The 27962-nt window shown below is 45.2% G+C and overlaps 2 protein-coding genes across 6 annotated transcripts in view; one reads left to right on the top strand and one right to left on the bottom strand.

Moving 5' to 3' along the window:
- Nucleotides 1-7731, top strand: part of MAP3K15 (mitogen-activated protein kinase kinase kinase 15) — a 123013-nt gene extending 115282 nt beyond the window's left edge. For 4 of the 5 annotated variants that reach the window (XM_027054690.2, XM_053202136.1, XM_053202135.1 and 1 more), the window contains 8 exons: nucleotides 277-430; nucleotides 1389-1574; nucleotides 2207-2312; nucleotides 3394-3619; nucleotides 5880-5992; nucleotides 6821-6930; nucleotides 7021-7097; nucleotides 7595-7731. In XM_027054690.2, the coding sequence (XP_026910491.2) occupies nucleotides 277-430; nucleotides 1389-1574; nucleotides 2207-2312; nucleotides 3394-3619; nucleotides 5880-5992; nucleotides 6821-6930; nucleotides 7021-7097; nucleotides 7595-7694 (1072 nt within the window). In that variant the 3' untranslated portion in view covers nucleotides 7695-7731. The remainder of the gene's footprint in view (nucleotides 1-276; nucleotides 431-1388; nucleotides 1575-2206; nucleotides 2313-3393; nucleotides 3620-5879; nucleotides 5993-6820; nucleotides 6931-7020; nucleotides 7098-7594) is intronic. The other variant, XM_053202134.1, reaches the window with a different exon arrangement.
- Nucleotides 6739-23322, bottom strand: PDHA1 (pyruvate dehydrogenase E1 subunit alpha 1). Its single transcript, XM_027054689.2, has 11 exons — nucleotides 23156-23322; nucleotides 17975-18034; nucleotides 17251-17424; nucleotides 16167-16293; nucleotides 15436-15527; nucleotides 13978-14070; nucleotides 13020-13175; nucleotides 12777-12848; nucleotides 10634-10701; nucleotides 9057-9165; nucleotides 6739-8717 (listed from the first exon to the last, which is right to left on the bottom strand). Exons 1-11 carry the CDS (start codon nucleotides 23210-23212, stop codon nucleotides 8553-8555), a joined length of 1173 nt encoding a protein of 390 aa, XP_026910490.1. The 5' UTR covers nucleotides 23213-23322; the 3' UTR covers nucleotides 6739-8552.
- Between the last annotated feature and the right edge of the window lie 4640 nt (nucleotides 23323-27962).

Below are 27962 nucleotides of genomic sequence, written 5' to 3'. Positions count from 1 at the left end.
CATCTTCCTGTTCCTTCCCCTCCTCTCTCATCCCCTCCGCCCCTCCTCCCACTGTCCCCATTTTCTTTCCCTTTCTTCCCTTCTCTCTCCCTCTCTCAAAACTGGTGCTGTGGGGGTTAGAAAAAACACTGCATCTCTCTTCCACCTGCCTGCCTCCTGCAGTTTCACCTTAAGGGTGGGGACTGCCGACTGGCCTCTTAGCCCCTCCCCGTGGCGTCCCAGCCTGGAGACTTTGTTCCAGGACGTGCAGGGATTGTCGCATGTGTTTGTCCGCAGCGTTCCAGATGAGAGCGCAGCCTCCTCCCCGGAGGACAGGGACCCAGGCCTCTTCCTGCTGCGCAAAGACAGTGAGTGCCGCGCCATGCTGTACAAAATCCTCTGGGAGGAGCAGGACCAGGTGGCTTCCAACCTGCAGGAGTGCGTGGTCCAGGTAGGGCCGGGTCGGGGGAGCTGCTCATGCCGCCCCCTCTGCCTGGCACCAGGTCCCGGAACAGGGACGAGTCTCCTGCTGCCCTGGACGGTTTGCAAACTTACGGTAATCACCATAAGTATTTCCCAATGCCCTTCCCTCTTCCAACAAGACAAAAGAAAATACAAAGCAAAAAAAAAAAACAAAAAAAAAAAAAAACAAAAAACTCCACCAAAGCCTGAATTTGCGGAACACTGCGGTGAACCGAGGCATGGAGTGGTACTGCCCCCTGGCGTAAAACAAGCCAAATGCAGCACGAAGCTTAGGGACTCACAGCTTTTGCCCTTCGTTCACGTTAAACCTTCGTTTTGAACCCCCAGCTGCAGGACACATTGAGTTGCCCTCAGAAGCTGGGAAAAGGCCACTTTAGGGGGAAAGGTTATGGATAAAAATGTTTGCATTTTAAACTTTTTTTTAATGTTTTATTTATTTTTGAGACAGAGACAGAGCATGAATGGGGGAGGGTCAGAGAGAAAGGGAGACACAGAATCTGAAGCAGGCCCCAGGCTCTGAGCTGTCAGCACAGAGCCCGACGCGGTGCTCGAACTCATGGACCGCGAGATCATGACCTGAGCCGAAGTCAGACGGTTAACCGACTGAGCCACCTAGGCGCCCCAAAATGTTTGCATTTTAACTTACTTTGGAAGCGGGAAGGTCAAGGCCACTTGCCCTGCTATGAACTGTACCTTCTACCAGGGGCCGGCAGAGGGGGATCAGTTAGAAGGGGTTCAACAGGATGGCAAAACCATTCCTAGAGGGGGGGTGGGCAGTGAGGAGAGGGGGCTGCCTAATGAAAGATCTGGGGGGAATTCCAGACAGACCCTTCCTCACCTGGGGAGCTCACAGAATACATCTTGAGTTTCCCCCTCTCTGACTTACTCAGTGAAAATTATTTGCGGGGGGGGCGGTTGGTGATCAGAGTTCAGAAGACTTGCATCTCTCAGCCGGCCACATCAAGCAAATAATTGGGATCCTGAGGGACTTCATCCGCTCCCCGGAGCACAGAGTGATGGCATCCACGATATCAAAGCTAAAGATGGACCTGGACTTTGACAGCTCATCCATCAATCAGATTCATCTGGTACTGTTTGGATTTCAGGATGCTGTAAGTGTTCCGTCTGGCTCTAGAGAACGTGCTAGAAGGCAGGAAGCCCACTGAAGTGGCTCACAGCCGGGACCCTGGAGTTCAGTTACCATCTTTTCCCCTAGTCCCCATCTCTTCTGTGTACACCTGAATCCCTAGTTTCAGCAGTTCATTCTAAACACAGAATATGCAAGTACAGGTGAACGAGGGGATTGTATCTGGCCACTAAGAGCAGGAGTGTAGGACTTGGGAACAAGTGGCATCTACCAGCTGAGTAGGCATGGGGTTTAAGCTTATGTGTCTGTGCAGACAGATGTGAGTTGCTCCAGGCGTGAGACCGTGTCTGGTCCAGCTTTGTGTCCCACGCCCCCAGCGAAGAGCCTGACTTTTCATAGGTGCACCAGAAATACTCTCCGAGTAAACAACAACGAGCCCGGTGCGGGAGATCCGATCACTGCACCCATCCCGAAGACCCGGCATGACTTAGGGTCAGCTTGGAGGGAGACCCAGTCCGGAGGGAACGTATGTCAGGTAGAGATGCAGGGCAGCACGGTTAACATTTTATCTCCGAGTAGAAGTAAACTAGAATTTGTAAGAACTCCTATTTCTTAGACGTACAGCAGACCAGAAATCTGGATTTTTGTGATTTATAGGTGAATAAAGTTTTGAGGAACCATTTAATTAGGCCCCACTGGATGTTTGCGATGGACACCATCATCCGGCGAGCGGTGCAGGCTGCGGTCAGCATTCTCATCCCGGGTAAGCGTGCCGCTTCGCGGTCCAGGGCGGGCTCAGGCCACGGGCGAGGTCACACGTGTGCTCCGCGCTCAGCAGTGGTTTTCTCCTTCCCATCGGGGCAGTATACTTCCCTGCAATTCAGCGAACGCTAGCAACTTCTGGAGCCATACTTCTGTGTCCCCTACCCATAACCAAGGAGACTGCACAGAGCCAAAACTTGTCATCGGAGAGGGAGCCCTGGGCCTGAGGGCCGGGATCCCGCAGTGCCCCCCGCCTTCACTCAGGAATGCCTACTGGTGGCTTGATGGTGCCTACTACGGGCTCCGTCTCCTGTCAGAATCATCATGGGGTAGCTCGAGAAATCTTTGGCTTTTTTTAAGTTGCTTTCTTCAGTTAGAGACAGCGTGAATGGGGGAGGGGCAGAGACAGGGAGAATCCCAAGTAGGCTCTGCTCGGTCAGCACAGACCCCGCCGCGGGGCTTGAACTCATGAAACCAAGATCATGACCTAAGCTGAAGTGGACAGTCACATGTTTAACGAGCCACCCAGGGGCCCCAGTTTTTGGCTTTTGTACCTCTCATTTGTCATTTGTGAAGCCACAGAGCCGCTTAATACCCAAGTTCTCTCTCCTGCGGTGACTTCATCCTTGGAGGGGGAGGCTCTGCGCCACTCGTGTTGACATTGCCGCTTCCTCTCTTGACTTTGCTCCCTCCCTGTCATGTCCTCTCCTGCCTGGTTCTCGTTAAACCCCAGGACTTCATCACTCCCCACTCCAAGCGGGCACCTTTTCTGTAGTAGAACCACCCAGGCCAGGCCAGGTTGGAAGCCTGGTTGCACCTCTGTAAAGCCATCCTTGGCTAACTAACTTAACGTCATTCAGCCTCAGTTTGCTCATCTATAAACTGGCCGTGAGCATCTTTTCACTGCTGAGAACGGAGTAACGTCTCCACCCCATTTATTTATAACGTCAGCAGTCCCCTGATGGAGCACTGCCTTGCTGGGCCAGCCTCCGAACACTCCCGTTCGCTGGCATAAGGACAGAAGCTCCACTGAGCCCTGGCCTTGTGTCACCACGGTCCTTTCTCCTTCCGTCATTTCACAGAGCTCCGAGCCCACTTCGAGCCCACGTCAGAGACCGAAGGGGAGGAGGAGGACCCAGATGAGGTGGAGGACGACTCTCCCCCCGCAGACCTGCCCGGGAGTGAAGGGCACACGGCATACCGAGGGAGCAGCCCCCCGTCAGCGGGCGCCCCAGAGCCACAGCCCCAGCAGCTCCACCACCGGCACCTGAGCCTCCAGCTGGGCCAGCTCAGGCAAGAAACCAACAGGTGGGCAGGGGTGGGACAGTGACCTGGGCCAGGAAGGTTATCACTCTGCTTGCCTGAGGGTCTCGGAAAAGCATCTTCACCAACAAAGTGGGCAAGGGGGTGGTCTCAGCTTCAACTGGGGGAGAAAGCCTCCCCTTCTTTAACGTTAGGAATCAGAGAGCTGCGATGCCTTGCCACCAGGCACAGAGCAATCAGCCGTGCCGAAGGCACCAGCATCTGGGGAGTTTTTTCTGTCTCTTCACCAAGGTGAGCCCCCTGGCATGGTGTGTGGGTTCGGCAGAGAGCAGTGGACAGCTGCAGCCTGCCCCTATGGACGTAGCCAAGCCAGGGGTTGGTGTCCCATAACCCTGACCCTGCAGAAGTTTACCCTCCTCTCTTTGAATCTCTTCCGTGTGGTTTGTCAGAATTAGCCGGCAGGCATTCGTGGCCTTCTTTCCCAGCCAGGGGACCCTGGCATTGGTGTGAGGTACCCCCGAGAGAGCTGGTCTGTTTTGTTCACTTCCTGGCACATAGTAGATATTCGAAAGTATTTGTCAAATGAGTAAAATGAGTCCCGTTTGCCCTGGGTAATCACATCAGTAGACCTATAAAGGACAGAACCCACGGGCAGAGCAAATGAGTTGGTCCTGGTTCCAGATGATGCCTTGTTGCCATATGATCACTACTAATGCCAATTAATACTTGACAGGGAGATATGGTATCAGCTATCCATATTTTGGAAGAAACATTGTATACACTCCAGGGATCTCTGAAGTTTGACCTTAGGCAGATCTAATCACTTCTTTTTAGAGACCTAGAGGGTTTTTGTTTTCATTTTTTTAAGCTTATTTATTTTGAGAGAAAGAGTGCAAGTGGGGAGGGGCAGGGGGAGAGAGAATCCCAAGCAGGCACCACGCCATCAGCACAGAGCCTGACGTGGGGCTCGCTCCCACGAACCGTGAGCAGACATCAGGAGTCGGACCCTTACTGACCAAGGCACCCAGGCGCCCTGAGACCTGGAGTTGTAGTTAATAGGTAGCGGTAGCAAAATTGTGAAAGCTTTTAAAATATGACACCTGTGGAAGCTCGTGATAATTAGCACCACTTTAAAATATTTTCTGGTGGGGCGCCTGGGTGGCTCGGTCAGTTGAGCGCCCGACTTCAGCTCAGGTGATGATGATCATGGCTTGTGAGCTGGAGCCCCACGCCGGGCTCTGTGCCGACAGCTCAGAGCCTGGAACCTGCTTCTGATTCTGTCTCCTCCTCTCTCTGCCCCTCCCCCACTTTTCCTCTGTCTCTCCCTCTCAAAAATAAATGTAATAAAAAATTTTCTGGTAAGGTTTATAATTACTAAATTCCTAAAATGTTACATATGGGCTCAGTGGCTCTTCATCTACACTGCTGATAGTCCTTCTGTTACTTTGCAGTTTCAGTAGAATTAGTAATGACAGCAGCCGACTACAGATGGCAGACAAGCATGCCCTCCCTCGGTAGCACGCCTGTCCCTACGGCATGGAGATGCCTTAGCTGCTGTCAGGTAGAGCACGAGGATGGCACCTTCCACCCAGAGTGGTGTGGCCTGTAGGCACCTGGTCTGTCCTGAGTGGGAGGCCAGCCCCTGTGAAGCATTTAGCAGTCACTGGTCCCACAGACGTCTGGAGCTGTATTCCTCCCGCTTGAGGGGGGTCTTTTTGCCAGCTCCCTCCCACCACTGTCCATCAGAAGCAGGGGCACCCGGGTGGCTCAGTCGGTTGAGTATCCAACTTCGGCTCAGGTCATGATCTCACAGTTTGTGAGTTCGAGCCCCACATCGGGCTCGCTGCTTTCGGTGCAGAGCCTGCTTTGGATCCTCTATCCCCCTCTCTCTGCCCCTCCCCTGCTTGCACGTGCTCTCTCGCTCTCAGAAATAAATATTAAAAAAAGAAGCAGCAGGGCTTCTAGCTCCTTGGCCTCCTCCCCAGAGGAGAAAGAGCCTGAGAACTAGTTTCAGCAACTTGATCTGACGCAGGGAGACAAGTTGTAATTATCAGATCCTTCCTGGCTGAGTTTACCGATCACCCTCAGGTTATCTTTCTGGTTCCTGATAGGTTTTGAGACAAAATAGACCCATGCCCTGAGTGCTGGTCTTTTTTTTCAAAGGGAGGAAACACAAGGTAGGTGCCCAGGTACAGGCTGCAACCAGATTGTTGGGACTGTGTAATTTTTTTTTCAACCTGTAAGGTTCAACAAATGTTTGTGAATTGAACTGAATTGAATGATGTTAGGCTCTCTCTTTAACCAGACTTTTGGAACACCTAGTTCAGAAAGAGAGAGAGTACCAGAATCTTCTACGGCAAACCCTAGAGCAGAAAACTCAAGAATTATATCATCTTCAGTTACAGTTCAAATCTAATGGTGAGTAATTTTCCACTTGCTCTGACTTGGGGGAGTGAGACCACTGAAAACCTGCCTAACGGTCTAGTCAGCCTTGACACTGCTGCAGTTATTCTCTATGAAACCAGCAAGCACTCCAGTAGATTCTGGAATACTAATCAACGATAAAAAGGAACTGCCGGTACATTCAAAAACACAGATGAATCACAAATGCATTATGCTAAGTGAAGGCAGATTCAAAGGCTACACACTAGGACTTCCTAAGTATGGAATATTTATATATGCAGTACTCTGTTAAAGGCAAAACTACAGGGACAGAAAACCAATCAGAATGGGGGCAGGGAGGGGACGGATTATTCAAGGCCACAACAACTTTTTGGGGTGATGAAAATGTCTTACCGCATACCTAAACAGGGCGATTTACTACCTACCTTCTGAATTCATTGTGTGCCTACAAAAGGGCTACAGCTGCCTCTTGGAATGTAGAATGGATAGGCTCTGGTACAAAAATCTCAATACTGAATTGTTTCCTCATTTGATTTCCAGTGCAGATAAGGATGGGATTCCTTACAAAAGGCATTTTAAAGACTAGAATAAGCATTTAAAGTGGTAGACCTATAGCATATCAAATTCCAAAGAAGGAAAATCACCCTTACCTGTGGTTCCTTTAATCTCTGGAAAGTGAAGCCAAGAACTGTGTGATGTTGTGCACTGTGGACTAGAGCTGCTAAGACAGGTTTAATGAATTAATTTGCTTTCAAGTCACATTTACGTTCTGGAATAGTTTATTTCATCCAACTTATCTTTGCAGAATTAATATACAACAAAACAAATCTCTCATCGTTGCAGATACTCCAGGGAACCCAGCATCCCCACCTGGGTCTCATGGGCAGAAAACAGATAAAGAGCTTGTAGACTGGTTACAAGAGAAAGGAGCAGATGCGAGTACAATAGAAAAGGTAAATTTGTAACAAAAAAACATTCCTATGCTGTAATAATAACAAATAATAATAGCAGCTTAGTTCTTATGTATTTGATGTCTGTTTCAGATTGTTGAAGAGGGTTATACACTTTCTGATATTCTAAATGATATCACTAAGGAAGATCTAAGACACCTTAGACTACGGTAAGAATGGCTTCAAAACACTAACAGAAAATGACTTTTTTTGCTTATGCTTTTAAATAAAGCAGTAGAAAACAAAGGGCTGGTAACTTTCCCCCTTCATTGAAATTCATTTCCTATCTGGGTAGTGTGTTTTCTAAGCCACAATCTCAGCCCCCAACGCTGGAGGTTTCCTAGGATCAGGTTGCGAATGAGTCAGAAAGAGGGAGGGGAAACACAAAAGCTCTCCCCCTCCCATCTTCTGCCATCCATGCGCCATCCAACCCTTTTTATTCTCTAACAACCTGGCATTCCTGCACATGCCTCGCAGGTCACGTCCCCTTCCTACTGGGCACAAATACAAGAGGACGTATCTTTAAGTTAGGAACTGCATTTTGGCAAATCTAGACAAGTCTAGAATTACTCAACATAGCTTTTGACATAAGAGCTACCCCGGTATTTGGTGGGGTTTTGAAGTTCTTTTCTTACCACTCTAAAAAAGACTCTGGATTGTTTCCTAGTGGCGGTCTCCTCTGCAAGCTCTGGACAGCAGTCTCCCAGTACAGAAGAAAGGCTCAGGGGTCCCTGGCCTCCCAAGATGAGGCTGAAACTGTCGGCTAAGCCAGGGAATAGAGGGAGCCAAGAGCTGTCATCTTTGTTTAAATTTCACCGAGTTTACACAAGGAAACCACCACTATTTAAGACCTTGAAGTTTTAAAGACTTACAGAAACGGGATGGGTTTTTTAAACGTGTTGTTACTTATCAACATGTTTTAAAGGTGAGTGGAACCTTAGCATTGTGAGAACAGTGACTGAACCCTAATTTTAACATCCCAGAATAGTATGGCGTTCTTAAAAACGGATGAAAATTCCGTACACCCTATAGCACTTACTGGAAAGCAGGCTGGCATCACTGTTCTAGACCATGGGGTACTTACAAAGATTAAAATGTTAAGAATATGCCTTCTGTTTGATACTGAATGTACATAGAAAACTATGTTTTGTATTTAATATATAAATGAAGAGGTCTTATTTAAAAATGGAATTGTCCTTCTACACCCTGCCTGGATATAATAAATATTGCGTTTTATTGAGCAGTGGTCAGTGTGAATCGGCGTCAGCCTCCACACGCACACTGGTGATGGACACGTGCCACTACAAGGGTCCAGGGAATGATCCTACTCCCCTCGACTGATGGCAGAGTTGGACAGGTAGAAATGGCCATTTTTCACTTAATGTATACGATTTAGCAAATCTCAATTATTAAAAGAAATAGAACTATTTTAAGTCTAAAATACCCTTTGTAACTTTCACACTAAATACTCAGGTGTGCGATAACGTCTTTCAACGCAACACTATACAAAACACATGCAATTACATCCTTTCTTTTTATGGGTTTTTCTTGCTTAATGTTAAAAGTGGAGAACACAGAGTCCCTTACAGTTGAAAGTATCACCATCCGTGATGTGCAGTTTCCCTTTAACTGATGGACTTAAACTTGATCCACTGATTTGCACCCCGAACTTCAAAAGGTGGGTCGCTGCTGTAAATGTGATAGCCTAGTTCTTCCAAAGGCGGTTCAGGATCAGCGGTGGCAAACTGGGCAGCATCCTCAATCTCTTTCCTCACTTCAACATCAATTTCCTAAAAATCAGATTATAGTTCGGGAGGTTTTTGAACACACAGCAGCTTAGGTCCCAACTAGCTCTACCTGGAACCTGTTGCTAGTATACAAGTGCTAACAGTTGCTATTTTTGAAGGTGATGATTGTTTTTTTAAATTTTGGAACATTTATGAATTTAACATCCAAAGTCTATTTTTAGGGAAAAAAGAATGGTGCTACCGGGAGGGTTAAAGCTTTTGCAAATACGACTGATTCATGTGCTGTGAAACCTTCCCATTTACGGAGGCAGTTCCCCCAGGGGCGGCAGCTTTCTGTGCGCAGAAAAACGCGTTGCCCAGAAAGGAGAGCAGAGAGCCTACCTTTAATTCTTCAACACTGGCCAGGTTGCTGTTCACCATTCTATCCTTGAGAAGCATAATAGGGTCACTCTTACTTCTTACTTCCTGAATCTCCTCTCGTGTACGGTAACTACAGGGAGGCAAGCGAATAGGTAAGAACATTTCCGGTACAGCAAAGACCGTTCTGTGAAATACAGATGTATGTTTCTGACCGGGAGCACAGCAATACCTCTGTCACTGTGGGAACAGTGCAATTCTACTTTCAAAATACAAGAACCCCACCTCTAACCATTCTGTAAGAGCTGCTTCGTGTCTTTGACAGGAAACTCTACCCTGGCACTTCCCCCGGCTTCTCGGGCGGTCTGACAACAGGGGCCAAGCCTTTATTTGCTTCTTGGCTCTAGATGAAGGGTAGGAAGGACGGGGTAGAGCCTCTTTATGTGCCCACCGTCCCACCCTTCTGAGCTTCTACATTTGATGTGGGTGGGGAGAACTACAGACTCTGAGGCAGAATGCCAAGCAGGAAGCAAACGTGAAGACCCCAGAGAAGCGTGGCCAGCAAACCCTCAGACAGGTTTTCCAATCCCTCTTCTATGATACAGCCGACCCCTGAACAACGTGGGGGTCAGAAGCACCAACTCCCCCTACACCCCGTAGAAAATCTGCAAATTTTGACTCCCCCAAAAAACACATTTTGTACATGCGTATTATATTCTTAATGTAAACTAGAAAAAAGTGTTAAAATCAGAGAAAAAAAATACCGTTCTGTAAGAAATGGACCCATGCGGTTCAAACCTGTATCGTTCAAGGGTCAACTGTACTTCCTTGCCCTAAGTCACATATAACCCCACAAGGAAGGGCTCTACCGTTTTTTGCAAACACCAAGGACATTTTTCCCACTTGCTCTTTATAACGTTTTCCCTTAGAACTCCAATCTACTCCCAGGCTTGTCAGGGCTTACTCTGACTAAATCTACTTCTTTTAACTGTGTCACACGCTGGGATGGCAGCATTACATGCCAGAATTACTAAATCGACAAGTAAAACTATCTTCCTACCATAACCTACCTCTCACTGATAGATTTCAACATGTTGAATACCCCACGTGCCAGGTGGCCTCACTCCACACCAGCCAGCTTTTCAAATTCCGAGTCTTCATGGGGGTGGTGCCTACAAAAGCTACATGCCCCTAAATACATAAACTCTCCATACCGTCGACCTGTTTTATGCAATGATTTCTCTCTGCAGTTTTTTTTAAAGTAACCTCTACCCCGAAAGTGGGGCCCGAGCTCCCAATGGAGACACAAAGTCGCATGCTCTACCAACTGAGCCAGCCCGGCGTCCCCCTCTGCAATTTTTTTTTATTGCTGCTCTTGCTAACAAGAGCATAGTGCATGCTGTGTATTACAGGCATTTTCAGAATGCTTCCACGCAAAGACTCCTATAACTACTTTACTTGATGTCCACTAATTCACCGCATGAAGCCCACTGGTGTCTGGCTTCCAAAGCAAAGGCAGAAATGTTTGCTTTTTCATGTGAGTAGCCACACACAAAGCCCAGCCACTTGGGACACCACACCCAGATTTCCCATGACCGTACCTGACACCAGGGTCACTCATGCTATGTCCGTGGTAGCGGTAAGTCTGTAGCTCCATCAGTATGGGCCCCTAAAACAGAACCCAGTAGAGACTGAGATGATGGGCACAGCATATCCTTTCAGAATCAAAGATCTTCTCATCAATCTGTAAATTGGCTGAGTCGTCAAGAATTCCTATTACCTGACGTAGCTGTTCTCATTTCTAATACCTGTGTATTCCGTTTCATCCTTCTCATTTTTTTTTTTTTAATGTTTGTTGAGAGAGGGAACACAAGCGGGGGAGCGGCAAAGACACAATGTGAAGCAGGCTCTGAGCTGTCAGTGCAGAGCCCGATGCGGGACTCAAACCCATGAACCATGAGACCGTGACCTGAGCCAAAGCCGGATGCTTAACTGACTGAGCCACCCAGGTGCCCCTCCTCCTCATTCTTAGGAACTTACTGGAATCCAAAAGGCATTTAACATGTTATAGAGCCCACTGATCTTAATCATTTTATTAGCATGGTCTTTGATATATAATAATCCTATGAAACAGCTGAGATTTAATGAACAAAAACCTATTAGCAGTTATGACACCAAGGGGGAGGGTGTCAGTTTATCTCATCTAGTTTTCCCCCTCAGTCACAGAGGACATGATCTACAAACATTTGGATCCTTTTAGAAAGCTAGAGAAAAACACGAACATAAGATCTCACAGAATAAGACTAAAAGCAAACCTGTATGTGCTGGAAAGTACAGAAGGCAGAACTAAAGCTAGGCTGGGTAGGTGAATCTCCTCCCCCCATTTCACGCAGTGTTTTAGAGGGGCTGGCGACCAATCCTGCTGCACGGATCTGGCGAGTGTGTGACAAAGACGGCAGTCATGGACAACATCTGCTGTTTAACCCTGCGACTCTGCCGGCCAGCCTGACCACCCCTAGGACACCTTCCTCCTGCTACGCCAGCCCCCTTCCAGAAGACGAGGTTGAACACTGAGGGGGAGAGGGTGGATCTAGGATCCCCGGGCAGTTTGGGTGCGGTAGTTCAAGTGCCTGGGGTCCGATCTGGGCTGTGGCGTACAGCAGCTATGTACCCTTGACTGCTCTGTGCCTTAGGTTCCGGTCTCACAGATGAGGGACCGGACTCAAGAGTTGTGCCGATGAACACATGAGAAGTAGTTACTGCATCACCCGACCTACGTCAATTCCTCAGGAACTGTCACCTATTCTTTCTGTTCTGTGTCATCCAGGAGCTACTGAGAAGCGCAGTGGGTTGGGCTAAGGGGGTTTCTAGATTCCTCTAGTTCCAAGATCAGGCTGGGAAAGTCAACACATACCACAAACCGGTGATAACGTTTCTACATATGTTTGTACCCAACATATTCTTTCAGGAACTGGGGAAGAGGGGAATGATACCCACCTCCCAAGCCTGGACCTCTTCTAGTCTTGGGAGTCTGAATACAGACCGCTGAGCTCACTGCCACCTCAGTCATACTCTACATTTCCCCCTCTGCTCCACCCCCTGCCCCACTAGCATCACTGCTGTCCGAATCTTACCACACAGGGGAGGTCACTGAAAGGTCAACCCTAAGGACATGCTTTCTGGGCTGTGCAACACCAACTTAGGGAGAACATCATTCTTTCCACCACCTCTGATGGCACCTTCGCCAACCTCACTGTTGCCCTCTTCCTCTACTGCTCTCCCTGAAAGGTCGAGATTCTCAACTGGAACAGGAAGACTAGGATTACACACTTGAACCATCATATTTAACTTAGAGAAGACAAGCTTACACTGAACACCTGTTATCCAAGCAAAGTTCTGTGCTGAGCATTGTGAGGGTCTCCAGTGTTCATTCGAGGGGCTTATGGAGGGGGTGGGTGGGTAGAGGTTGGAGGCAAACCACAAGGCAAAATGCTGAGGAAGCACTCAAAAGATTTGCCCTAAATGGAGGCAACGTGGGATCTTTCGTTTCCCAAAAGGTGAGCTACCAAGACCACACTATTTACAAAGGGCCCCGATTCACTTGACTCTGCTTCTACTATATACATAACCTCAACTACCAGCTACCCCTGAAGAGCTACGATAGACACACGGGAGGCATTCTTTTAACTTTAAGACAAGCATCAATAGAAATCTCTAGCCCACAGGCCTAAGAGAAAGCCTTACCTTTCCAGATCTACAGTAGGCGGCTGCAAACCTCGTCGCCTCCCGGACACACAGGATATCCATTCCATCTACCTGTTGATACACAGGAAAGGGGCAGAACATAAATCAACCTAAAACCATTTTATTTTTACAGGACCTATTTGTGCACTAAAAACCGAGAACGCTTCAACGTGTGTGAGATTGTCAAGGTCACGCACAGAGGCATCAAGGGGGTAGCCCTTGCTTCACACCAGATGTCCTTACCCTCAGCCCAGGAATGAAGTCACCTCTCTTGTAGTAATCCGTGCTGGCCGCTGCTCTCTCAACAGATGTTCCCATTCCATAGCGGTTATTTTCACAGATGAAAATACATGGCAATTTCCACAAAGCTGCCATATTGTAAGCTTCGAAGATCTGACCCTGGAAGTATGTAGAAGAAGTTCAAATGGTTTCATTTTGCCATTTTTCTCTAGACTTCTTCATCGTCCCCTGCAGCTGCCCTCTGACACAGAAGTTTTCACAAAACACGAAATGCCTCACCTTCCACAAACCAGCTTTTGAAACCAACGAGTGTGTGTTAGGGAAAGGCAGCAGCAAACATCTCTTTTTGCAACCCAAGGAAGGCACAAACCAAATACCACCACTTGTTAAGTGGGGTCAAGGCAGTAGTACGAAACACACTGGCTCTGTGGCTACCTGGTTTTATGCTTTATTGTAAAAGCTAGGAGACCCGATGGATAACCAGAGTGAACCGGTGCCTGAGAATCAGCATCCAGAGCAGTGCCTCAGAGTATCGTGCACGGGCTGGTGATGACTCGGGCCATGACAGAAGTACAGAAAGAGTCGCGGCTCACAGACCGTGAGAGGAGTCTGACGATGCCAGGGCATCCAAGAGAATGAGTCTGTACGTTACGGTACTGATTGAAGAATTGGTTTGCAACGGGGTAAAATGTGAAAAGGTCTTTCAGCCGCTGAGCGTTTGTGAAGCACTGAGGTAGAGGCAAAGGAGAGTTCCCTCACAGGTGTGCCCGTACAAAGCGCTTGGTGAACAGGCCATGAAGTAAACCTTTAATCTGGCCATAAAACCAAGTTTTAGCTTTCCACGAATGGCTACTTCAACTAATAAGCAATATATTCTTTCTCTACCAATGAACTATGAACGTTCAACGCTTTAGGAATAAAACTGCAATGGTTATTAAAAACTTAAGAGGCATATACTCACTTGGTTAGCAGCACCATCGCCATATAAAGTCAAACAGACCTCATCCTTTCCGTTATACTTACAGGCCAGAGCAATCCCTGCTCCCAGGGGCACCTAATATTAAGGACAACCAAGAAAAGAACCACTGAGGTTTATATATACAATGGAATACTACTTGGCAATGAGAAAGAAGGAAATCCTGCCATTTGCAGCAACGTGGATGGAACTAGAGGGTATTACGCTAAGTCAGTCAGAGAAAAACAGATACCATATGTTTTCACTCATATGTGGAACTTGAGAAACTTAACAGAAGACCATGGGGGAGGGGAAGGGGAAAAAAATAGTTACAAACAGAAAGGGAGGAAGGCAAACCATAAGGTTGATGGGGGGGGTGGGGGAAAATGGGTGATGGGCATTGAAGAGGGCACTGGTTGGGATGAGCACTGGGTGTTGTATATAAGCAATGAATCAAGGGAATCTACCCCCAAAACCAAGAAGACACTGTATAGAATGTATGTTAGCCAACATCCCTCCATGAGGAGGGAAATTAATGCTCCGCATTTTAACTCTGGCCAGAATTTAAGATAAAAATTACAGTGTCACTGCAAACTCCCTCTTCCACTGCTATCTCTAACTACTCCACCCCCATAATTACAAACTGGTAAAACAGCATGAATAATTCCCATTCTCTTTTAACCATGAAACAACATTTCTGCAAAGATTCCACTACTAAAGAGCCAAAACCTAATTTTTTTAAACATATAATAGAATTTCATTAGAAAACAAACCAAACAATCTAGTTACATTTTTACACTGTTACTTCTTCACTATTCACTAACTGATGAGAACGAAGAGGACTACATAAGCAAGAAAGCTGGATTTATTTCTAACTAGGCCCCTAAGATCCTGATCACCTGCCTTTCCTTGTCAGACACTAGCATCAGCAGTCTACAGCTGGGAGAGGCAGGGCAAAGTGGATGTGACAAAGCAATCAATGTACTTAAATGGAAAAGGTGAAGGTACAGCTGTTACTACAGACTCTTGCTTCCTTATGAAACCTGACAAATACCTAAAAGGAAGAATTTTAAATCACTGTCCAAACCTGTTTATTAACTGATCAAATGGTAGGCTATGAAGCAACAGGTCTTTTAAAAAACACCAGGCTCCTTGGGGCGCCTGGGTAGCTCAGTCGGTTAAGCATCCGACTTCGGCTCAGGTCATGAACTCACTGCTCGTGGGTTTGAGACTCTGTGCTGACAGCTCAGAGCCTGGAGCCGCCTTCAGATTCTGTCTCTCTGTCTCTGTCTCTCAAATATAAAATATAACCTAAAAACATAAAAATTTAAAAAAAAAGTACACCAAGCCTCCACAGTCCTAAAATACTTCAAGAGAACATTCTCTGGGGTGTGAAGATCTTTAAGACATGGTCTAAGGCCAAATCAAGGCAAGCATGCAATCCTCATCCTCATCTCGGGTCACCTGAGCTCCGACGATGCCGTTGCCCCCGTAGAAGTTTTTGGCATACATATGCATCGATCCGCCTTTCCCTTTAGCGCAACCTCCTCTTCGTCCTAGAAATGGCAGCATATACACATCAAAAACCAAATATACAAAAGAAAATCGCACGCCAAGTATTTACTGAGAGGGTCAACCACGGGGACTCACAGGCTAATTCAACTGTATAAGCACCCATCCCTCTATGCAAATACGTGTTCCACTACATCCTTTCATGAACACCAATCCAGTCTCATGTCCTTGACCTTTATCCTTTAGACGTTATCATGATACCCTGGACTTTTTTTCCAGTTATAAACATCTTCTGATTTCCCCTACACTGGTACAATGAACAGTTCAAAAGTCAAAGGGGACATGAAAAAGATTCCTAGAATTTAAATTGCATACAATGAAATGCTCCTACCCCATTTACTTTCTATGACTGCTAGATTTCTACTGGCATGCTTGAGTGATCAACAGTATTCTGATTTTACGGAGCTAACATTTTTAAATTTCTACCTGAAGGACCAGATGACCTCAAAAACGGTCAGTTTACTCAAAAGCACAAGAGAGGTACCAGAGCACCAAAAGGAGAGGCTTTCTTTTTTTTTTTTTAACTCAAAAAGGTTTTAATATTAAGTTGTAATAGCATCTTAATATGAGAGATCTGCAAAGTTATTTCAGTAATTTTTCTTTTTTGAAAATCAACAGCAAACCTGTAAGCTCTGCAAGAATTTCTCGGACAGAAAGTCCACGAGTAAAGGTGAAGCCATGAGCCCGATAGGCTGTGATAAGATGGTCTGTGGGATTTATGCCGGCCTCCAGGCCCACACAACAAGCTTCCTGCATTAAAAGAAGCAGCAGCAATGAGTCAATACAATTCACATTTCTAGATAAAAGAATCCCTAGAATATTAGGAAACATTTGGCCTAGCGGAACTCTTTAATAACCACAAAAAGAGCTCTATTTTTCATCACAAGCAGAGTAGAGGGTAAAGCACAAGCCAGAAGCTGCAAACCGGCAATCCACAGATGTACAGTTTCAAGCCCATACAGTGATATGGAAAAAATCCTGAATTAGACATCAACATTAATATTGGGGGAATTTCATGTGAAAATCCAGACCTCTGTCTTCTCTAGAAGAAACAAACAACAGGAAGCACTAATCTCATATGTCCACATGGCATCAACCGGCTAGAACCAAGTTATGATGCCCCTGGTGGGCAGGGGGGCTGCCTGCTCAAGGTCACTACCAGTCCTAGTCACCGTTCTCTAGTTTTGTACAGCTGGCCTTCTTCACTCCTTTATTGCACCTAGCTAGTCCCCACAGGCATTTGAATTTGTAACCCTTGGCCTAAATCCACAAGACAAAAATCAAAATGAAAACCCTTCCCCCAAAAAGTATATCCAGTACAGGTGATCACAGTGCCATGTAAGGCACAGGAGCATGTGAAAAAATTCTCCAGTGTAAGCTTCATAGCAGGTCTTGGCATTCTCATCTTTACTCTGACAAGCCAGTCTCGAGTCCTTCTGATGCAAAAGGCAAGGTAAAAACCAGTAAATACAAACCATACTGAGGCACCTGGGTGGCTCAGTTGGTTGAGCGTCTCTTGATTTAGGCTCAGGTCTTGATCCCAGGGTCATGGGACCAAGCCCAGCAATGGGCTCTGTGCTGAATGTGGAGTCTGCTTGGGATTCTCTCTCTCTGCCCCTACCCCATGCTCTCTAATTAAAAAACCACAAAACAACCATACTTAAATTCCTAAATCTAACATGGTTTTATTACAAAACCACCACTTACCTGACCATCACACAAGTGACAAAAACCACGAATAATTTTCTGTTTATACAGCTGATCTGCCTTTAATTCCATTCGGCGAACAGTCTGCATCATCCTATAGTACTTGAGCCCATCCTCCCTGGTGAGTACCGTGGTGACAGGAGGGCCCTCTTCCAGTCGGTGAAGATCACATTTCTAAAATGGAATCAGACAGTTAACTTCCAGTTACTACAACATAAACACTGCCAACCCATTCTAAGATCTAATATCGCAACAATATTTAATTCAAAAAGCTGCAGAGGAGCACATTGGAAATGCTACATATTGCTTCTGACTCCTTAAATCATAAAGTTCACTGTGCAATGGGATGGAGTAGAAAAGAAATATTTCTAAGACGACTTTCACTGAGAACCCCTCGAAGTCAAAGGAGTTATAGGTTGAAAGACAAACTTTTAAAGAAGCACTCTATTCCTATTGAAATATTTTACTGAAACAACATTCTAAATTTTGGATTTTCAATGTTTTTAGGTCTCCCCCCTTCCCCCTCCCCAAAACACCAGCAAGCTGCTGAGCAAGAAAAGTGAATTCTAACTTTTGCTAAACTCCTCTGAACCTCTGACTCTAGAACATTTGGAAGAAAATGGTAAAAGAGCATGAATATCAAAATGTTCGATTTCAAAGGTAAAACTCTGTAACAAAGTATACCTGTGGAAATATTATTAACACAAAGCAAAACACCTCTTACCTTAATTTCAAATGTAGCATCATTTGCAAAATTACGGGATGCCACCAGCACTCTGCTTGCCTTGAAAGACCAAAATATACAAACATATCAGTACTTTTTATTTTTAGGTATTTTTGAAAGTCATTATTATTATTATTAACCAATTATCAGGATGCAGTCCTGGAATTTTCCTAATCCCCAACACATTCATGGGTTTATCTTCCTTTCTCTTCACTGTGTTGGGATCTTGTCTTCAAAATGATTCCATGCTTTGGCCAATTAAACATGATTATACACCCTTCCTGAAGGCAAACAGCAGAAACAGAAAGGAGGAAAAAAAGTCAAACCCATCTACTTAGCCATTTTGTTTCCAAAAAAATTACATTGAAAATATAATGAAGTTACTGGCCAACAGAAAAGACTAGACAATCTCTGGGCTTTGTTTATAGTTATACACTGAACAAGCTAAAGCTTTACTTTCAGAATTCTTCTTCAAATAAAACTGTGATTCCATTCCTACTTCAGGCAAACCACCATTCTATGAAATGGTTCCATAAAAAAAAAAAAATTTCAAACTATTCAAAGTATGAGATAAATATGTTTGTGAGACATGTACAAGACAAAAGAAAAGATACTTAGCACTCCCTGACTTAAAAACAATGGACTTGACAGACATTTTATAATCTGAACAGCTTAGGTCTTCAGTAGGCTCTTCCTGAAGCCTCAGAAGGGAGAGATGTTCTCTGCAACAATGTTCCCTTCTTGATGTTATGGGTGGCTGTCACTGCTTGGGTGGTAAAAAGATGGGGGAAATGTTTCCTTTTCACTTTTGACTGAACATACCTGCTCACAGCAAAAATACTGCTAAGTGATGACCAAGGTCCAGACTGGACCACAAACATTTAACCAATTACTATTATTATATTAGTTTAGCCACATTCTGCCACGTTTTCACACGCTGATATGTAAAGTTACATGACTTCTCTTCATGGAGACTTGAAGCACATTCTTGACATCCCACAGAAAGTACCTGTGATGTGTTCCTACAGTGTGCCACCTTACCATCCAGCTTCTAGCACTGGACTTGATCTTGTTGAGAAGGGTAAAGACTGACCTGCTAAATGCACCTCCAAGTATACAAAAATCTATTATTTACTTATCTTTTCACCTATCAATATACCCTTATCTGATAAAGCCAACAAAACAATGACACTGCTGTAGGAAAAATGCCTCAACACTAGAAATAAATGCTTCAGTTACAGGTAGAGAGAGTCCATTAGTATACCTAGAATACGTGAAGAAAATTGAGGAATTTGGACAGAAGCTAAGAGGGGTGAGGTGACAAACTAATTTCTGGTAATCATGAAACGGACCTATTATTTTTGCCGGTTCACAAATACTGCTGTGGAGCCAGAAATATTTCTTGTAGTGCAAAATAAATTTCCAGATACAGCTACAGAAACTGTAGTCTTCAGAAATATTTAAAACTAGAGACCTTGGGGCAGCTGGGTAACTCAGTAGGTTAAGCATCCAACTCTTGATTTCAACCCTGAACCCACGGTTCAGTTCAGGAGTTTGAGCCCCACGTCGGGCTCTGTGCTTGACAGCACAGTGCTTGCTTGGGGTTTCTCTCTCTATCCCTCCTCCACTTGCACGTGCACATGTGCATGCTCCTTCTCTCAAAATAAATAAGTATTTTTAAAAATATATAAAACTAGAGACCTTGTGGAAATACTTTATTGTATACCTGAAACTAGTATTACTGTTCTCTGCAACAGTTTTCCCTTCCTGATGTTTGTATGTTAACTGTATGTTAGCTGGAATTCAAATAAAAACTTAATAAAAGCAAATAAAACTAGAGACCAAACCAGCCAGTAACCAACCATACCGGTGAAGAGGTAAATTTTTCTTTCTCCATCTTAAAGTTGAAACCAAGAATGACAGAAAATTCTATATAATAAAGAGCAGGAAGGAAAGGCCAAAGATTATGACTGCCAGAAAGCTACTCATATATTTTCTCATCGTTTCATTATTATGAATCTCAAAAATTAGAGGAATCACTCATATAATGGGTAAAAGGAGCTGAGTTGAAGAAGCTGAAGTTAAAGAAGCTGAAAGTCCTATCAGAAGTCCGAGTATATAATAATTTGTAACTGTTGAGATTGCTGAAAAAATTACCTTTCATTTTCTCTGGAGAGCCATAAAAAGCTTCTCTGTTAAATGGGATTCCTCTTTGAGAGACCATGGACAAACCCATTCACATTAAAAATAAAAACTCTGAAGTTCTTAAATACATGGGAACCATTCAAGTGAAAGGGGAAAATGGTTCAAAAATTTCAGATTCTACAAGTGTAAATTAAAAATCTTACCTATTACCTAAAAAGCCAAAAGATTACTGGTAGTGAAATTCTCACAAAATAAGGGATCATATTGGAAATACAAACAGTAAGACAAAGAATAAAAATTTTAAATGCAATTTAATCTGTGAAATAACTGAAGACACTCAACCTCATTCAAAGATGAAATCACAGGTACTTAAGTAACTTAGGTTACCCTGGGCTCTCTGCTTTCATTTTAGAGACTCTCATTTTGTAGAAGGTGCTAGCATCCAATTTCTAAAGGTTTTGTGGGTTGGTTGAAAGGTGGCAAGCCGAGAGAGAAGAGTGGAACAACATCCTAAGGCTTCCACCTAGGCCGGCCCCAGTAACCCCCGAGAAGTGAACATTGTAATAAATTACAGCAACATTTAAGATATTAATTCTACAAGATTAATTCTTTAAGATATTAATACTACATCTACTTCACACAATGAGTTTGTTAAAGGACAAATTCCTTACACTTGTTTGTATCACCTACGCTTGGAAACAGGTTGTTTCTGTCTTGATGGGAGTAACATCAGATATGCTTCATTTTAACGACACTGTTGGAAATCAAAGTGTCAAACCCAGAATCACTGGGAATGTGTGGCAAACTGTGCAACGAGAAACTTGTCCAGTTCATCTAACAATGATCTTTTCAGTGTTAAGAAGTATAGGTTCAAAGAAGAACGTATACATCTATGATGATTCTAAAACACTTTGAACACTCTAAGCAACCTGTATTAACACAACTGAAACCTGATGAATAAGCACACTAGACCCAAGACCTTAAAGTACACTGAGCACTTTGAGGACATCTCATCAATTATTACAGTTTATGGAAACACTAATTACCTGATTCGCTCTGTCGCAGGGAGGAGCTATTAAACAGGGTTTCAGCCCACAGACACACATAATCCACGCTGAATACACAATTCTTCAAAATATTTTTCTGTGCCTTAGTATAATTAATGCCACATATACAGGCATCAGGAGAAGCATGCAAAATAGCCAAAAAGAGGGTTCAAAGTAAGGAGCATTAACTCTTTCACTGTCTCTCATCCTCAAGAATCTATTTCTGCTGTAATAATCTTTTCTCTCAATAAAAATTTGTGACTAAATGAAGTTATATTCCGCTCTGGTTTTATCCAGTTAACACATCACTGTAACCCAAAATTCATTTCTATTTGATTTTTGAGGAGGCCAAAGTTTTATTGAGATGAAGTGCAATTTGCATTTCAGGCCAACGACTTGCCGGAAGACTGCAAAACACAACCAGGAGTATTTTGGACAGTTGAGTGAATGAGAGTCTGATATTAAATGACTTCTCTGTATTCACAGAGAAACACAGGTGACAGTAATTTGAAAACTCACATACCAATTTTCCTCTTTCTGTAGAATATCACCAATTCTATCAAAGTTTTTCTTTTCTAATGCAACCCTTTAAATGTAACATAATACCAAACTAAGACCTTTATATAATGTTGAAAATACGTTTCTATTACTTACATTCAACTTAAAACTGCAGTTGTGGAGATTAAATAGCCTAGTGCCTGGCACTTGTTAAGAGCTCAGTAAGTGTTGGTCGTATCATGTGATTTACAGAAGTAACACTTAAATGTGCTTATCCTTCAGGTAGATCTGGTTACAATTACACGCTAATAACTGATTAACCAAATTGTGTTTTGTAGTCATTTCAGTCAATGGGATTCCCAGAAGGCTATATACTTCCTACCTTTCGATGATATCTGCCCATACTAAGCAGAAGTGCCACAAAGTCCTGGGAGAGTTACTAGAAGCTGAATTGCAAGGCAAGTTTGGCTACAGTTATACCCAGTAACACTACCTTCCACTACCTAAGAGGTCAAAATGGTTCAAGGTCTTAGGCACATCTAAGAGCTGGAGCCGCAGCCTCCAATCACCACTGCTGTTTTCTTTAGCTACTTTTACCCTAAGCGTACGTAAGGGGGAGGGCGGTTTCCTCTGGGTTCTGCTTGACTGCCTTTGAAGCGGCTGCCAAATAAAACCTCAACGTTTTAGGGGAAGGTTTGCGGGGGCAGCGGGGGGGGGGGGTGCTTTCTGGTGAGCATGACCCGGTCTTAACCCTCCAAAGCTGAATGCAGGTGTTCCATAAATGTATACCCACTGGGCACTGAAATAACATTGAACACAGATGGCACCTACTATGTACCAGGCACTATTTGGAAAGGTTTACATACGTGTCACGCGTTTAAGCCTCACGACAACCTCATGGGGTAAGTACTCGTACGTATTATCTTCCCTTTAGAGATAGGGCAACTGAGCACCAGAGGTTTAAAAAAACTTGCCCAAGGTCACAGGGTTAGTGAATGGTGAGGCAGGTGTTTGAACACAACCCGTTTCCGGATTTCACACTCTTAACGTACTATATGGCCTCTCAGTCAAGAGGAATAAAATTAGGAAGACTGAAAATGAATGGGCAGGATCAACTGGAGACTCGAGGAAGCCCAAGGCCCCCTTTTCTGTCTGCAGTAAATGAACGGGCATTTCTGGAGCACACCAGCTTTAGCAGGCGCAAGGAGCCGCGGCTGACCTCCACGCGGACTTTGCAGAGCTCCCGTCCCCATTAACCGCCGAAGGGCCCAGTAGCCCCTTGTCCCGGAGGCGGAGCGGAATGCACGGTGCGAAAGCAAAAACAAAAGACCCGCGGCTCCCCGGACGCCCCGCAGCGCCCTAGGCGGCACCAAACCGCGCGCCCCGAGGCCCGGGCCGTCCTCCCGCGTTCTCCAGCGTCCGGCCCGCCTTGGACCCGGGCCCCGCCTCGGCCCCGCCGGTGCCCTACCCCGGGCCGCCTACGCCGCCTCACCGGCTTCTGGGCGACGCCCGACAACACGCGGGAGACAGCTGCGAGCATTTTCCTCATGGGTTGCCGGCAGAAGCGGCGACGACTACTCCCAACAACTCAAGCGCCGTGGCCCCAAACCCTCCAAGTCTCCTTCAGGCGCCCGGAGCGGAAGCCACGCCCTAACCGCTACGTGACAGAACGGAAAGACGTCAGGCGCCGCGCCGGCCGCAGGCCTACCGGGAAGGCTCCTAAGGCGCGCCCCGCCCACCAAAAAGGCCCGCAGCCGCTCATTGGGTGTGGGAGCCAGGGCGGGCGGGGTTGGGGAAACTCCCGTCACCGCGCCACCGGCGGGTGAGGATCCGGGAACTTGAGGACGCCTGCCTGGGAAAGTGGCGCCCGGCTTCCGGGGCCCTGCGGGAAAATGGCCTTTTCCTTGGATTTTGCAACTCTGATTCGGCGTGCACGATTGGAAATCGTGCAGGTCACCTACAGTGAGCCCAGTCCTGCCGGTGCTGCACTTCTATAGCCTTCGGTCAGTACACGGGATGATTCAGATTAATGGCACGGTTGGAACCAAAAGAGAGAATATTTGGTTTCTGTAAATGGTTATGCTGCCAACTTGAGTTTAAGAGGTCATATAACAATTGTAGAATGCTGTCCTTTCTACCTGAGCCAGGATAAAAAAATCGGTTCCCCAAGTAAATACTGAGAGATCAGTGAGAGTGTAGCAGGATTCTCGCACTGATAGTCGTGACACCGACACCGAGGCTTTTCTTTCCTGGAAGCAATTTATATTCCTGCCAGTGGCACCGCTCAGTTGGGTTCGTATCCAAACAACTGAGCCCCGAACGCCACGTGGGGTAGTTTTTTATATATTTTTTACTTCTTTGTTTCTCATATATGATAACACATAGTCTGATTAAGTGGTCTCATGTTACAAGGTCGCAAAGGATGTTGTCAAGTACATAGCAAGGTTGAGGGTTTTTTTTTCTTTCCTTAGGAAGGACACCCTATGACATCCCCCCCCCCTTGGATGCTCGGACCCCTTTATTTAGGGTCAAAGAGCATCACCTTGGTTTAGAGGTTTATTTATATAGGCTGTTCTCCCACATATCTAGTATAGTCCACCTGAGGCCTGCCATTTGATGGCCACATTGACATTGTCCCAGGCCTCTCAGAGATGAGACAAGTTAGACAAGGGGTGGGGATCTGGCTCAAGGTTATCTGGGGTCCCCCATCATTGGGTTTTTTTGGGTAGTTGCGTTATAAAATCTTTGGCCTAGGCACATTAAGTTTTGAACAGAGACGACGGTGAACTTTTTCTGCACTAGGAAGGACAGTTTTTTTTTCCCAATAATTGAGCTTTTAAGAAGCCAAGCCTGGATAGTAGGACTGGGGTGTTTTGTCCTACTATAAGGCTTGTGGGGATCTAATTTTTTAGTCTCTTATGTCCATTGTTTCCCCATGTTGGTACCAACGAAGTATTCTATCCACAAAAAGAAGGTGAGTGTTAACAGAAACCTCGCTTCATATTTTTAGCCGGCCGGGGAGGGCCTCGGCCAATCCTATGGCAAAGAGTAGAGCAAGAATCACAATAATAGTGAGAAACGGGGAGTGACAGTGCATCACAGTAAGGAAACATATAGAAAATAAGGACAGTCTTTTGTTTCATCGAACTGTCGATCCCTCAAACTTCTGCCGTGCATAGTTAGCTTCCGGAGTGGCTAAAGCAGGGCTGCAGTCTCCCAGAGCCTCTGGGGTTGCAGATTGCTTCTTCCATATGGTCAGCTTGCACAGTGTTGGTGGATCAGTAATGCACTCCCAGTTTCGAGATGCTGGCCTCACTCTGCTGTAGTGAATCCAGGGACCCACTTCGGCTACCTGTAGTGCAGGTGGGGTGGACAAAATGACAGTGAACAGGCCCCTCCAGAATGGTTTTAGGGGTTGGATATTTTATTCCTTTATCCATATTGCATCTCCTGGTTTAAAGGGGTGAACGTCTGTGGTCAGATTTACAGGTAATCGTTCCCTGACCCAGTGATGTAAGGTGGTTAGGGTAAGGCCAAGGGCCTGCATCTGTTGTTTTAGGGTTAGATTGTCTATCTCATTTAGATCCCCCGTTATGCCCGCCCTGGATAATGGGGGTGAGGACACCCATAAAGGATTTCATAAGGGGAGAAAGCACGAGCCGGGGGAGGAGCCGAGGGTGGGGGGAGAGAAAGAGAGAGAGAGAGAGAGAGAGAGAGAGAGAGAGAGAGAGAATCTCAAGCGTGGAGCCTGATGTGGAGCTCCATGTCACCATAGTGAGATCATGACCTGAGCCAAAATCAAGCGTCAGATACTTAGCCCACTAAGCCACCCAGGTGCCCCTCCAATTTGTAATGAGTAGGATATTTTCTCACTTTTTTTTTCTGCCAGAAATGTCAAAACTAGAGTTGGAAGTGACCCCGAAGGTAAGGGACACTTCAGGTGTTATATGAGTGGTGACAAGCTAAGGTTGCAGTTAATAGTCATTGGCTATGGGCCATGGTGATCTCATCTGTGCTAGAACGTTAACAAAGGACTCTTGCACCTGGAGGAGGAAAGGCCAGGGAGATGGAGAAATAATTATAAAAGGCAGGGACCTGAGGAAGAGAAAATCTTAAGAAAGAGGAGAATAAAAAATAACAAGTGTTGGGGAAGGTGTGGAGAAAAGGAAACCCTCATGCACTGTTGGTAGTGATGTAAATTGTTGTGGCCACTATGGAAGACAGTATGGAGGTTCCTCAAAAAAATAAAAAATAGGGGGCGCCTGGGTGGCTCAGTCGGTTAAGCATGTGTCTTCAGCTCAGGTCATGATCTCACGGTTCATGAGTTTGAGCCCCACATTGGGCTGTCTGCTGTCAGCGTGCAGCCTGCTTTGGATCCTCTGTCTCCCTCTCTCTCTGCCCCTCCCCGCTGTGTCCCTCAAAAATAAGTAAACATTTTTTTAAAAAATAATATTTAAAAAAAATTAAAAATAGGACTACCATACGATTCAGCAATCCCACTTCTGGGTATCTATGTGAAGAAAATGAAAATACTAAAACCCCATATAGTAAACTAATATGTTCACTGCAGCATTGTGTACAATAGCCAAGGTATGGAAATAACCTAAGTGTCCATCAATGGATGAATGGATAAAGAAGATGCAGTCTGTATGCAAAATGGAATATTACTCAGCCATAAAAAGAAGGAAATGGTGCTATTTGCAACAACATGGATGGAACTTGAAAGCACGATCCTCAGTGAATTAAGTCAGACACAGAAAGACAAATACCATATAATCTCACATGTAGAATTTAAATAAAGATAAGAACAAAAACAAAACCTGGGCTTATAGACACAGAGAACAGATTGGTGGTTACCAGAGGTAGGAATGGGCGGTGGGGGAAATGGGTGAAGGGAGTCAAAACGCAGAAACTTTCAGCTATAAAATAAGTAAGCCCTGGGGGTGGAATGGCGACCTTAGCTGACAATATTGTATTGTATATTTGAAAGCTGCTAGGCGATTAGATCTTTAAAATGCTCATCACAAGGGGACAAAAGGCACTGTGTGGTGGTGAATGTTACCTAGACTTCCTGTGGTGATCATTTCACAATATGTACAAATTTTGAATCATGTTGTGCACCTGAAACTAATATGATGTTATATGCCAATTATCTCCATTTTAAACCAGAAAAAGAATCCCTTCATTTCTTAAAGGAAAATAAACACTGACGGGTTCTATAACAATGTAAAAAAGGGGGGCGGGGAGGACTTCCGAGCTTGGGTGGAACTGGAGATGAGGGACTCCTTCTCTCTCCAGTGCTCCTGTTGTCCACTGCTCTCTGCTCTCCACTCTCTAGGTGAAGCCGGAGGATTGGGAGAAATATGCTTTTTGACCTTTCCTTTGCAAAGCTCCCCAAAACTACAATCAAGCTGAACTTTAGGGCAAATCATGGTCCTTACACGCCTTTGGCTTTCTTGGTGGGAGTTGTCCCCACCCGTGAATGACTTGGCATAGAAGGATCATGGATCATATACCCAGGTGAAAAAGTCAGTGGCTACTTGAGTGTTTGGTGTGCTAGGCCCCAAGCTGGTGGAAGGATTATGGCTAAGGGCTATTTTGACTTTGGAACCATATAAATGTTTTACGTAACCATAAAACAAAATGGAATAAAAACAGAAATGAGGGGTAACCAATGAATTTAACCATATACCAAGTTGCTGACATAATGGCACAGAGAATGGCCTGGAGCTATTGACTAATGCAGTAGTAAAACCAGAACAAAAACAGCTGCTAAAGACATCTTAAATTCTTTTCAGTTTATCTGTGTTATTGTTATTTCTAGATTACACACACACACACACACACACACACACACACAAAGTGAATATATAATTATGTTAATGTCATTAGGAATCAAGATTTTCTGCATAAAATGGACACAAATCAAAGAAGTCAAAGCCTGGTGGTCCCGAATTTGAACTGGAAATAGCAGTATAAAACTATCTTCCCTTAAAAGATACACAGTAAAACCTTGCTTTGTGAGCATAATTCGTTCTGCAAACATGGTTGTAACCCAAAGCACTTGTATATCAGAGTGAATTTGCCCATAAGAAATATTGCAAACTCGGGTGCCTAGGTGGCTCAGTCGGTTGAGCGTCCTGACTTCAGCTCAGGTCATGATCTTGCAGTCCGTGAGTTTGAGCCCCGCATCGGGCTCTGTGCTGACAGCTCAGAGCCTGGAGCCTGCTTCAGATTCTGTGTCTCCCTCTCTCTCTGCCCCTCCCCTGCTCATGCTCTGTCTCTCTCTCTCTCTCTCA

The sequence above is a fragment of the Acinonyx jubatus genome, chromosome X, assembly GCF_027475565.1.
Source record: "Acinonyx jubatus isolate Ajub_Pintada_27869175 chromosome X, VMU_Ajub_asm_v1.0, whole genome shotgun sequence".
Classification (NCBI taxonomy): Eukaryota; Metazoa; Chordata; class Mammalia; order Carnivora; family Felidae; genus Acinonyx; species Acinonyx jubatus.
The sequence above is the reverse complement of the archived record's forward strand: the minus strand, read 5'-3'. Positions and strand labels throughout refer to the sequence as shown.